This window comes from Triticum dicoccoides, chromosome 7A (genome assembly GCF_002162155.2).
Source record: "Triticum dicoccoides isolate Atlit2015 ecotype Zavitan chromosome 7A, WEW_v2.0, whole genome shotgun sequence".
Classification (NCBI taxonomy): Eukaryota; Viridiplantae; Streptophyta; class Magnoliopsida; order Poales; family Poaceae; genus Triticum; species Triticum dicoccoides.
In genome coordinates this window covers 574,425,539-574,438,723 of record NC_041392.1, presented here as the reverse complement: position 1 = coordinate 574,438,723, position 13,185 = coordinate 574,425,539, and the positions used below count along the sequence as shown (strand labels likewise).

Here is a 13,185-nt window from a genome sequence, read left to right as displayed (position 1 = left end):
AAAGAGAGAAGAAGAGAAGAAGAAGAAAAAAAGAGGAGAAGAAAGTATCGTCGGTGTGAGATACATGTGGCCGTCGGTGTCGGACACTACATCCACGTCCCACAAGTGGCGCGGGCTTCGACGCCCACGTCACTTGTGGGACGTCGATGTAGTGTCCGACACCGACGGCCACATGTATCTCACACCCACGATACTTGCTATTTAGGGTTTCCTCTATCGCTCGGTGACCCTCGACGACCCTCGTTCCCGATAAAAAAAAGAGGAAGAAGAAGAAAAAAAGAGGAGAAGAAAGAATAGAGGAGTTTTTACTCCTCTATTCTTTCTTCTCCTCTTTTTTTTCTTCTTCCTCTTCTTTTTTTATCCTTGAAGCATTGTCGAGGCCACCCCAAACCCTAGAGAAGCAACGTCGAGGCCACCCCAAACCCTATAGAAGCAGCGTCGAGGCCACTAATTAATATTAGTTCTACATTTTTGCCACTAATATATCCATCTGTCATGTTTGAATAATAATTGCCATGTTGTCAATATTTGTAGAAACTATGGACACTGCCCAAGACGAAGTACAAGAAGAGTTGTTGGGGGACATAATCGCATGAGGAAGTGATGCCATCTGCTCGTTGTTTCTCAATGAGACCAATGGTCTGGAAGCAGCTGATTATGATGGCTCCGGTGACCTAATGCCGGTGCAAGAAGGAGACCGTGAGGACGGCTCCGGTGACCCAATGCCAGTGCAAGAAGGAGACCGTGATGACGTCTCCGGTGACTGAACCGAGTCCGGCCAGGTATATATATTAGTTAAGCTTCTGCTGACTAGCTAATTGATGCATTCATTGTTTTGGTATGTACACATATTAATTAAGTCTTTGTTCTTTTTTCTAGCCCTCCGGATCGAGCACAACTTCGGTAAAGAGACGAGGCCCAAAGAAAAAGTTGAGCTCGGATGAAAAGTTTGAGATCATAGCAATCGCGCCCGACGGCCAACCGATTGAACCCCTCGGGACAAAGAGCGCATTTGTTGCTCAGTGCGGGGTTTTGGTTAGGGACAAGATCCCGATCAGCATCCAGCAATGGTTTAAGCCGGCTACAGAAGACCCTGAGGTGTCTTATGTCAATGATATGCAGAAAAATGATCTTTGGACTGAGCTGAAGTCAAATTTCACCCTACCGCCAGAGGATAATCCAGAGAAGCCAGTTAAAGAGCAATTAATCAAGTCTTTTTCTCTTAACAGGATGGCAGAACTATTCAGGAGGTGGAAGAAAAAGCTGAATAAGTTTGTCGAAAATAATGAGACACCAAAATTCAAGGGCAGATATGAGAAGATCAGAGATCACTGGCCCGCATTTGTGGCCGGAAAAGAGTAAGAAGATGTCGGCGACAAACAAGCAAAATGCTACGAAGAAGAAGCATCACCATCACACGGGGTCAGGTGGCTACCTCGTAGCCCGGCCTAAGTGGGCCAAGACTGAGAATGATCTGGTTGATAAAGGGATCGAACCAGAGACAATTAACTGGCTAGACCGTTGTCGGACTTGGTTCTTCGGGGCTGGCGGAACCTTGGACCCTGTAACAGGGAAGTGTATTTGGATGAACGATCAAATGGACATACCAGTCAGGAAGCTTCAGCACTATATTGAAGCAGCGGAACAAGGGACGTTCTTTCCAGACAGAGAGAACGACGAGCTCACAATGGCCCTCAGGAATCCTGAGCACCCTGGACGGACACGAGGCACGCCAGGCTCCATTCCGTGGAAGGTTGGGTTTCCGAACGCAGGCGGTTACAAATCCCATGAGAGGAGGAAAAAAGTGCAGCAGCCCCAAATGCAGGTGCTGTAAGCAAGGGTACAAGCGATAGAGGAACGAGAAGCAAATCGCAGCAAACGTACTGCGGAAGCTTCCCCCGAAGCTACCCCGCCATCTCAGCGGAGAAGCAGCGTGGCTTCCACCGAGCTGCTTCAGCCGGAGCATGCCTTGACGGCTCCTGCCAGCTATCCCGTGGATGCTATCACGGAGTCTCAAAATTGCCACCTTATGACGCAATGGATGAATTTGAAGGTCAAGGCGGCTGTTGGCTCTGTTTATCCTACTGAACCCGGCGCAACTTTTCACTGTCGGCCGATTCCAGAAGGATATGCTAGGGTGATGGTGGATGAAATAACGGAGGGATTTGAGGACCTCCAGCTTGACCACCCTACCGGTGAAGGGGAGACTAGGCTGGGGTCTGCTCTGAAGACTCCATGCCTATGGCGTAAGGAGCTCATCAACCTTCCGAACTGGACGTCTTCGCCTCCTCCTCCTCCTCCGGCAAGTCAGGGCACTCCGCCTCCTCCACCGCCTCCTCCTCCGGCGAGTCAGGGCACTCCGCCTCCTCCACCGCCTCCTCCTTCGGCGAGTGACAATCAGGGCACTCGACCGGCTCCTTCTCCAGCGCGTGGTGGCACTCCGCCTCCTTCTCCGCCTGCGCCGACGCGCCCGAGCAACCAGTCTCCTCCTTCTCCGCCTCGTCATCAAGGACGGAAGAGACCTGCCGCCGCTCCGACTACTCCGGCGCGTCGTAGTCCTTCTCCTCCGCCTCGTAAGCAAGTAAAGAAGACAACCGCTCCGTCTGCTCGGCCGGCGTCTAGCAGTACAGCCAGAGGCGGGAGGACATACAGATTCAGTCCTTCTCTGAAGACTCCAAAGAAGTTACCATACGAGAGGACCCCGGAGGAGAACGCTGAGATCGCACGAACCGAAGTGGATGACTGGTTTCAAGGGTTGAAAGCAAAGAGACATCCACTTCTGGAGGAGAAGGTAGATCTGGTGAAAGCGAAGCGCACTCTGGCTGCCCTGACAAAACCACCCAAGTCTCCGCCGAAAGGAAACTATGAGCGCATTATTGGAAAGGAATTTGCCGAAGCGGAGCGGTCGGGAAGTACTGTCAGTGATCAAAGGCTGAAAGAACAACGAGCTGGGAAACAAATTGCCCAGCTCGGCGAACAAGTGAAGCAATCGTGCCCCCCGCTCAAGGTGCCTAGCCACAACGTCGCTAATGATCCGAGGATGGTGCCCGGTTATAGCAATCTTGTAGATTACCTGCCCGACGATGTACATTATGAACCCATGGAGGTGCAGATACAAAGATACGAGTACGGGAAGCCTCTCATCAAAGATGAAAGATCTCTATCAACGATGATGCAAAGATTGCATGATTGGTACTTGAAAATCTGCAGAGACTCTGGGGGGAGGAGTACTTTGTATGTGAAAGTTAAAAAGGAGCATGACCTCGTTGGAATTGAACTGTTGCCTGTTCCATTTGAGGAGTTATATCAGTTTTTCAATCAATTGGCCCTCGATAAAACAACGGTCGCCTGCTACTGTCTGTAAGTAGTACTACTTCTGTCATTAAGTCTCTCTATATAGCTCAGCTCTATCATTGCATGTATTTATAATCATCCTCACTATATTATGCAGATTGAAGATCGCCGAATTGAAGAAAAGACAAGTCGGTGATATTGGGTTCATTAACACATATCTCATAGATGCAACTCAGGTTAAATTTCATGCCGCAGCTACCGAGGCCAACTTGCTACGATCGTTGGTAATAAATGAAAACAAAGATATAATACTCTTTCCTTACAACTTCAAGTGAGTGTTACTGTCTTGTGCGTATTCGGTTTCCCTTATATATTAGTCAAGGTTATAGTAATGTAATTGATGAGTTATGCATGCGTGTGCAGTTTCTACTATATTCTCCTAGAGATTCAGCTTGAGCAGGGACTAGTAACCGTCTTAGACTCAAGACGAAAAGATCCCCAGGACTATGCAGACATGACTCAAATACTCGAGAAGTAAGTTAAATCGATCATTATCCACCATATCAGCAACTTTGTTCATTTCCTGATATATCAAGTAATTGTTTTCTTTGTCCAGCAGGATTTGGAGAAAATTCACCAGAAAAGCTCCGGGACTGCCGAAGGAGCTGCAATTTAGACACCCGAAAGTAAGTACTATAGTAGTATGTTCCGCGCATCTACTAGTCATTCAAGCGCTAGTTTCATCAATACCATTTGGCATTCTTGCTTATCAGTTTGATTGACCTCTATTTCTTGTAAAGTGGTTGTGGCAGGAACAAGGGAATGATTTCTGTGGATACTACGTTTGCGAGTCCATCCGCCACACGACCTGTGAGCGGGGCTAAACTGACGAACAATATGAAGTACGTAAATAACAACATTCACAATTTTATTTTATTACCATCATTTGTGTTGAGTTTCATTCATTCATATATATATATGTATTGACCCCCTTCTTTAAATTAGATGTTTCGGAAGCGGGATGAACTCCTAGCACCAGCTCGCATGCGAGCAATTCAAGAGGAATTGGCGGCATTCTTTCTTGACCACGTGATCCCTGAAGATGGAGAATACTATGTGGACCCTGAGTCCGTATGATTATATTTGTAAGAGATAATTATTGTATATATGTAGCCAGTAGTGTCGGATAGATATACGAGAACTTGTTGTTCGACCAATCTCTCGGAGAAGGAGAGGTGGTCGATATCACTTCTCTCTGTATGCATATATGTTCATGACGATCTTCTGTTTCCTTCGTTTGCTTACTAGCTAGCTAGCGTGTCTAGTCCTCTCTATACGTATGTATAGTACGTAGCATCGACCAAGACCCCCCCAAAACCCCCAACCCCCCCTTAAAAAAAACAAAAAACCCAACCACAGAAATGCTGACGCGTGGATGCCTATTGGTCCCGGTTGGTGCCACCAACCGGGACCAAAGGGTCTCCTGCCTGGGCTCCGCGCACAGGCCACGTGGAGGCCCATCTGTCCCAGTTCTGGATTGAACCGGGACTAAAGGGACAGGGCATTAGTACCGACCCTTTAGTCCCGGTTCCAGAACCGGGACAAAAGGCCCTTACGAACCGGGACAACAGGCCCTTTTTCTACCAGTGTATATACATACATGTGTGTATGTGTGAATTAATGGTGGTTGTGAGACATTCGATGATATATATATATATATATATATATATATATGATCGGTTCTACTAGAAATTCTGTTTATATATATGCATAACGTGTACAATATGTAGTATCGTAAAATACCAACAAACGAAAAAGAATTAAATGGAAAACACAAAATTAAATGAAAAAGAAATCATAAACCCAAAACCCCCCAACCTTTTAATACCGGTTGGTGTCACCAACCGGTACTAAAGGGCTCCCTGCCCCCGGAGCTGGCTCGTGCCACGTGGTTGCCCTTTAGCATCGGTTCGTGCTGAACCGGTACTAAAGGGGGGGGGGGCTTTAGTGCCCACACTTTAGTGTCGGTTACCGAACCGGCACTAAAGGGCCTCACGAAGCGGTGCTATTGCCCGGTTCTGCACTAGTGCCCGCAGGCGGCTCGGTTCGGACCAACACTTAGAGAAGCACTGGCCCGGGGGGTTAAAATAAAGATGACCCTCTGGTTGGCCGACCCAAGGGAAGGGTAATATGTTGTTAGGCAAATGTAAAACCAAGGTTGGGCCTTGCTGGAGGAGTTTTATTCAAGGCGAACTGTCAAGGGATTCCCATAACGCCCAACCACATAATGAACGCAAAATCAAGGAACATAACACCGGTATGAGGGAAACTAAGGCGGCAAGAGTGAAAAAAAAACACCAGGCATAAGGCCGAGCCTTCCACCCTTTACCAAGTATATAGATGCATTAATTAAAATAAGAGGTATTGTGATATCCCAACATATCCATGTTCCAACATGGAACAAACTTCAACTTCACCTGCAACTAACAACACTGTAAGAGGGGCCGAGCAAAAGCAGTAACATAGCCAAACAAAGGTTTGCTAGGAAGGTGGGTTAGAGGCTTGACATGATAATATAGGAGGCATGATAAAACAAGTGGTAGGTAGCACGGCATAGCGATTGAGTGAATAGCTAGAAAGCAAAGATAGAAGTGATTTCGAGGGTATGATCATCTTGCCTGAGATCCCGCAAGAAAGAAGAACGAGTCCAAGAAGTACACGAACGGACGTGGTCGAACGAATCCTCACAACTCCGGAACGAAACCAAAGCTAACGAGAGAAGCAACCCGGAAAGAAGCAAGAAACATAGTAAATAACCATCACATAAAAATGGCATGATGCACAATCAAGTATGATGCATGTCCGATTTAAAGAGGCATGGCATGGAAAAATTCACAAACAATACTACAAATTAATTGGAGCTCAATATGCAAGGAGTTGCATATTGACGAAACACCACATTCAAACATTTAGTTCACTCTCGTTTATGTACCCAACAATATCAAATGTCGTTAAACATGGAAATAGGTGAAGCATAATAAAACTACCTATCTAGGCAAGTTTAAATGAGGCCGGAACAACAAACAACAATTACGAAAATCCCATATGCATATTAAGAATTTGGTACTGTTCTGCCCTAACCATATTTTAGAGTTGTTAAACAGGAAAATAAAGTGCACCATGTTAATCTATGCATTTTTACCCCATTTACATATAAAGTTTATTAAGTTTGGAGCTACGGTTATTTAGTTATGAAATAAAGCATTTTAACATGGCATTTTAGCAAATTAAACAAACAGCAATTTAAACATTTTTAACATGGATGAAAGTGGCATATTTGAAACTAGACGAAAATCTAAGCATTTTTCATATATAAAACATTTTAATATGATGCATGATCAACAAGGGTTTTTCTGCAAAACTGCAGATCCTGGATAAATAATAAAATCGCAGCGCAGGAAAAAAATACTATGGGATGAAACTGAATGGCCCAACAGTGCACAGGGGTCTAGGCGGCTGCTCCCAGCGTGGCCACTGGGCCAGCGCGAGCTGGGCCTGGCCTGGTCGGTGAGGGAGGCTGGCTGGACTGGACTAGGCCTGCGGCTGGGCTGCGGGGAAGGCGCTGGCCCACGTGGGCGGGGGCCGCGGTCAACGGGGCGCTGGAGGCGTTCGTATCCTCGTTCCCGAGCGGGACGAGGCCATGGCGGCGCCGGGGGCTAACGGCGATGGGGCGGCAGGACGGCGACGGGAATGGCCAGATCCAAGGTCAGAGAGGCCGGATCCGGCTGCGGGGGTGCCGAACGGCGGCTTCCGGGACCAGCAAAGCTCCGGCGAGCTCGGGGCTATGGCGAGCGGAGCACCTGCGAAGGGGAAGAGAGAGGTCAGGGACGGGCGAGAGAAGAGGAAGCACGGGAAGGAGAGGAGCGGCGAGGCCTGGCCTGGGGTCGGGGTCGCCGGCGGACGGCGCGGCGTGCTCCGGCGAGGACGGCTAAAGGCGGCAGCGAGGAGGTAGCGGGGTGGAGCCGCGGGATCGAGCTTGGGCGCGTGGGACGCTCGCGGCTGCCTGCAGGTTGCGGCGGCGGATGGCTCGGGCCAGCACGGGCCCGCGATGGGCTTCACGGGCCGCGGCGGCTGGTGGTGGAGGAGGAGGCGCCAAGTGGCAGTGGTGGAGAGGGTGGCTGCGGAAAACACGGAGGATGGGCTAGGGTTTCGAAAATGGAAGGGGTAGGGTGTCCATTTATAGGCGGGGATCTGGGGTTAGGGGTTTGAGGGGGTTTCGGTGCCTCGGATCGCGATCGTGCGGCTCCGGACAGAGGGGGAAACTAGGTGGGCTGCAGGTGAATGGTAATGGGTTGTGTAGAAGGGCTCGGGCTGAGAGAAGAGAAGAGAGAGAGGTCCGGCGACTGTTTCTGAAGACCGAAAACGTCCTACGTGTGCCCGGCTATAGTGCCGCTATATGTTTAACGGTTGGGCTATCCAACGGACTCCGAATGCGATAAAACTTGGCAGGCGGTCTACTGACAAGATAACAACACCGCACGCCAACTTTTATCCCATTCCGAAAATATTTTTATGCCACTTATAAAATAATATTTTGAATGTGCCGCGGACGCGTGCAAGTGTGTCTGGGCTCAGATCGGACAACGGAAAGAACTGGGAGAACCCGAACGGATGCAAGTTTTGAAAACATGATGATGCAATACACATGATGTCATGGCAAGATGCAACACGCAAGCGAATGACATGGCAACAACGCGCATAACTGAAAGATACCTGGCGCAACAGTCTCGGGGCATTACACCAAGGCTCTAACAGAGTGGTCGGATTTTCCTATGATGATATAGGATGACTGGTGTGTGCCAAAATGTCCACATTAATTATATTCTAGGTGAAAATGTTTGATGGTATGTGCAACTTCTCATTATGCATGCCAGGCAAGAGTGAAGGGCATTTTTGGAAAGTAGGGGTGCCTGGAGACAACCAAAGCTGGTGTTGTGAAACATATATTAGGATGGCTGCCGAAAGTTGGGAGGATCTCAAGATTACGGTAGCCGGGACTTGGAACCATACAATTGTGCATCTCTCGTGAAGTCTTGTAACATGTGATGGACAAGGCGCCATCTGCCAAAATTGCTGCTAAGTTGGAAACTTAGTTCCTGGACAAGGCCCTGCCCAATAAATTTTATATGAAACAAACAGTTGTATGGGGTTGAAGACGCAAAAGAGGGTGAACCTTACTAAGAATATAAATGCCTTCAACCAAGTGACCTCATACTTATGTCAACTAGAGGTCAAAGTGAGAGACGAAGGCATGGCCTTACTTCTAATCACTTTGGTATATCGGTCCGACGAGCACTTAGTTACTACTGAGATATGAAAAGGCTACCAACATTGTAAGCGAGGTTACTGCAGCACTGTCAAACATATGATCGATGCAAGATGAGAAGTATTGTTGGCAATTGTGTCATAGTAATTTCGAGACAATACCCATCTAAGGATAGCGTATATGTCAGATTCGGATGGTGCGCACGAGGAAGATTTACTCACGTTCAGGCCCCAAGATCGTCTAGGGATAGAAGCCTCAGATGATTGCTAGAATAAGGTGCCTATCGGGGGATCCCTGCTCGTCCTTATATATGGAGACAAGGTAGTATTACAAGTCCAGAGTCGGTCAATGAGTTTTTGTGTGCTACATTTGGTAGCTAGCCGGGATCGACTAATGCATGCCATATACAGACCATCCCTAGCCTAATTCTAAGAGGAGTCTTTGTTTTGGGCCGCCCTACTGCTATTGGACCTATTTTGTCCTCCGTAGCTACACTCCAGGGGCATATAACCATCAATTTGCAATGGAAAAAAACTTTAAAGGTACTATGGTTTGAAGTAATATAATTATTCATGGCAATGGTTTTATCTACAAAATGAACAAAAACAATAAAACCATGAGTGTGAAAAGGACAACAAACTCATGAGGAACAAAACAAGTACTAAGAACATATACAAGGTACGAGTAAGTATCATAATTAAAATCATAGATAGGTGTTCACATGAAAATGACATCTCAAGATGGCGGAGACATGTTCACCAAGGTGAAGTTTGTTAAAATTGGTGTTGAATCGTTGTATAGTGCTACCATCATACTGGAATATGGGATCGCAAGTGTATGCCCTGCTGGCTGCTACTAGCTGTTTGTTAATACTAAATTTAATTTGGGGAAACATTACCTGGCGAACGTCAGCCGAGAGCGTTTTCCCAGCGAACGCTTTAAACTTGTCATGCCATACCAACTATAGTTGCCTTGACAACTTTGTAGGATTTGCTATGACCGGAGTTGAAAGTTGCCATGTAGCGAAAAAATGGCAACAAATTTGCCACGCTGTGCAGAGAATTTGTCACCCCTTAAATTATGATCCGATGATGGCTTTGAGGGCGTTCGCTTGGAGCCCTAAAAATACGACGTTATTCCCTGGTATCGGGATCTTTAATTTATGCTTTATCTGACAAGTAAATACTCTGAATGGCATTAGTTTCACATTCAAAGACCCAAACAATGCACTGCAAGTCTGTAAATTTAATCTTTCTCACTGAAACCCAAAGAGTAGACGGATTTCATGTGAGACAGTGTTTACATCGAATCGTCCACGCCCAACAAATGCATGCTATGTATCTACACCAGTTAAACGACACTCTGATCACAGTACAGCTCACATTCCCTTTTCATATTCGCTCAGTATACGGGAGCTGATCCCTACGTCAGCAAGCTCAAGCTCGCCGCCGTCGTCCCTTTGGCAAAGAAGCGGTTGATCTTCTCGGTGGGGTGGAACGAGTCCCAGAAGAAGTACTTGTCAGCGTCGTCGCAGGTCAGCGGGGACTTGTCGTTGCACATGAACCCCATCTCCACCTTCCCCGTGGCGCAGCACCCCTCGGAGACGTTCTCCAGCCCGAGCTTCTCGGGGTGCTGGATGAGGTCGACCATGTCGTCGTAGACGTTGATGTAGGCGAGCCTGAACCCGCGGAGCTCCGCCCGGAGCCTGGCGATCATGGCCTTGACCTTGACGTTGTAGTCCCGGGCCACCTGGTTGTACTCCTCGTTGCAGCCGCCGCCGCCGAGCAGGTTGAGCGTGCGCTCCAGCGGCACGCAGCCGATGGCGGAGAGCCCCGCGAAGGTGACCCGGCGCGCGCCAAGGCGGTAGATGGCCGTGAGGAACTCCGCGGCGCGCGCCACCAGGAAGTCCTGGTACTCGGCCACCGTGAACTGCAGGAACCGCCCGGTCACCAGCAGGTAGTAGTTCTCCAGGAAGTCGTTGGTGCCCACGCTGACGACGTACACTGCGTTGGCCACGATGTGCCTGGCCCGGGCGCGCCCGGCGTGCTTCGCCAGCCGCTGCTTGTACTCCTTGAAATACTGCACCTCCTTCCACATCGGTATCACTCCCTGCATGTGCCCGCGGAGAAGAGGGTCAGCAAATGTGTTGTTCTTTCTGAATGTTGTTTTCTAAACACAGGACTATGCCATGCTACCCTGAATTCTGAATATCGACAGTATTACTTTTGTATAGTGCAGTAGATTCAGAGATTGAATGCCTGTGAATATGTACATCCAAGATCAAACCCATACATCGGATTCGATTAGGACGGCAGTCCCTCTCTGGCTGCTGATACTACAGATATTCTGGCCCGGGAAAGATCGGTGCGGCTGGTTGGTGAGAGCAACGAACCAAACTACCACTGTTTGGCTCATAAATTCTACAGGAACTACAGTCGGTGGCGCCAAATTCAGACCGAAAACGGTGGACTTGACCGCTAATAAATGTGTCAATAGAACGAACCGCGTCGCTCTCAAGCATATGGACTGATGGGCATCGCCAGCTGAAGGAAACGGGAAGCAAAGAAAATGCTGTCTGATCATGGATATTCATGGTACAGAACCACTCTAGGGTGTGGACTCTGGATCTGGAAAAGAAGCTTCCTAGCTAGTAGCCTGAGCAGGACAGGGTACACTACATTGAAGAAGATAGGCTCGTAGGCCGATTATGCACCGCAGCTGCAGGTCGAGTAATGAAAATGGGTTGCGTGCGACTGAATGAAGGCATGTGGTCGGCCATTCCCAGCACTGAATGCGAGCTAATTAACGCCTCTGCATGCAGATGCACTTGGCTGCTCGAAGAAGAGGGATGAGGTCCATGAAATTAGCCTTTTATTATTTATTTTCAAGATCAACAATGAGAATGCTTGTGTTGGAGGGAAAAACACAACCTATAGGGAATGCTTGGCAAAATGTACCAAAAGCCCTATGTAATGTAGTACACTGGGTAGTTGTTGCGCACGGTGCGTGATTAATTAGCTGTCCAGCCTGCTGGCCGGGCCGATCGGGCTAGCGTTCCAGCTAGACATAAGGGGAAGTGATGCTGAAAAGGAAGAGACGAGCGGCCGGCTTGCCGTACCGGAATTTTGGAGGACAGCCGTTGCGTGCGTCTTGCTCTGCAGAATTGCATAAACGGCATGGCGCGCGCGAATGGTAACAGTTGGTGGGCTCATCTAAAACTAGATTCCACCCCGCGCATCTGCTCTATTTATTGTGTTGCTCCGCACATCCATCTAACGTTCAAAACGGAGGGACATATGGTACATCAGTACATGCCTTGGCACCCACTAATCATGTTAATTGCTTCAGACGGACGGCTGGGATGATGTTTCGACCAGAAATTAGCAGCAGGACGCATGGCTCAACCGCCATGTTTATGGGGTTTTATGCTGCCTGCAGGTAGATTGGTACCCATGCATGATGGGCCTGCATGCTGTGTCTCACTGCTGTACGTACCCTCACTTGATGACCAAATGATTCAGTAACCATACGGTGATACGGAACAAGAGGCCTTCGGATACTAGGAACAACAGGAGTAGCATTTGCGTCGCCGGCCGATCTAGCGTACTACTCCTAGTTGCGTGCGTGTGAGTTTTACTGGCTAGCTTCCTCCTAGGTTACTCGTACGTGTTGCACTTGTACTCACTACGGACGCGCGTTGGCGCGTGCGGGTTTGTGGCTCGTACCAGGACGCTGGCGGTGGCGTTGTCGAGGCCGGAGCCGGCGGAGGCGAAGACGACGCCGGTGGCGAAGTCCTCGATGCCGTAGGCCGGGTCGAGGTACGCCGGCACGAGCGGCGGCAGGCCGAGCGCCTCGGAGACGAAGTCGGGCGGCAGCCGCCCGTTGCAGAACCGGCCCGTGGCGCCGCCCTGCAGGTCGCGCCCGTAGGGCGGGAAGTTGCTCTTCAGCACCGTGCCGATCACGTTGTTGTTGCCCGTGTCCACCGTCGAGTCCCCGAACACGATCACCGCCGGCAGCACCGGCTTCTTCTTCCCCGCCGCCGCCGCCGCCGCCGCGCCTACGACGACCGCCGCGGCCACGAGCAGCAGCAGCACTGTCGCCAACGACGACCTTGCCCGGTCAGGCGCCATCAACATGGCGTCGCGCGTGTACTGACTACTGATGTAGCACTAGGTGCGTGCAGCTGGCCGGCGATCGCGGCTTGCAATTGCAAGTGCGACTAGGCCCAGCGCTCGTTGCCAGCTCGCCACTAAATAGGCGGGAGAGCTGGGAACCCGACGAGGTGTCGTCAGGTCGTGGGGACAGAGGATGCGTCGCGGTTTCTCAGCTGACTGAGGAGGCTTTCATCAAAGTTACAACGGGAGGCGCATGACCTTGGTTTGTTGGGCAGGGAAACGCTACTGAGGCCAACTTCATCGCACGATCCTAAACGGACGTCCGTTTTGTCCGGATTTTATCTGTTTGGAATGGCAATAAAGACGAAAACGAACATGCGTGTCCAGGTTGGGTTCGAGATGTCCACCGTGCAAGAACGATCAAAATGTCCGCTGCTCGCTCGTCCCCGC

General features: G+C 49.5%; 1 protein-coding gene across 1 annotated transcript; it reads right to left on the bottom strand.

Moving 5' to 3' along the window:
* Positions 1–9,845: 9,845 nt before the first annotated feature.
* LOC119334542 (GDSL esterase/lipase At4g26790-like) lies at positions 9,846–12,919 on the bottom strand. Its single transcript, XM_037607089.1, has 2 exons — positions 12,346–12,919; positions 9,846–10,729 (listed from the first exon to the last, which is right to left on the bottom strand). The coding sequence occupies exons 1-2, from the start codon at positions 12,754–12,756 to the stop codon at positions 10,043–10,045; spliced, it is 1,098 nt and encodes a 365-aa protein (XP_037462986.1). The 5' UTR covers positions 12,757–12,919; the 3' UTR covers positions 9,846–10,042.
* Between the last annotated feature and the right edge of the window lie 266 nt (positions 12,920–13,185).

Bases quoted from the DNA above. Each gene is read 5' to 3' on its own strand.
- LOC119334542 (XM_037607089.1), bottom strand. From the start codon at position 12,756: ATGTTGATGGCGCCTGACCGGGCAAGGTCGTCGTTGGCGACAGTGCTG. The intron at 10,730-12,345 runs GTACGAGCCACA...GGGCACATGCAG, and splicing joins ACGCCACCGCCAGCGTCCTG to GGAGTGATACCGATGTGGAA.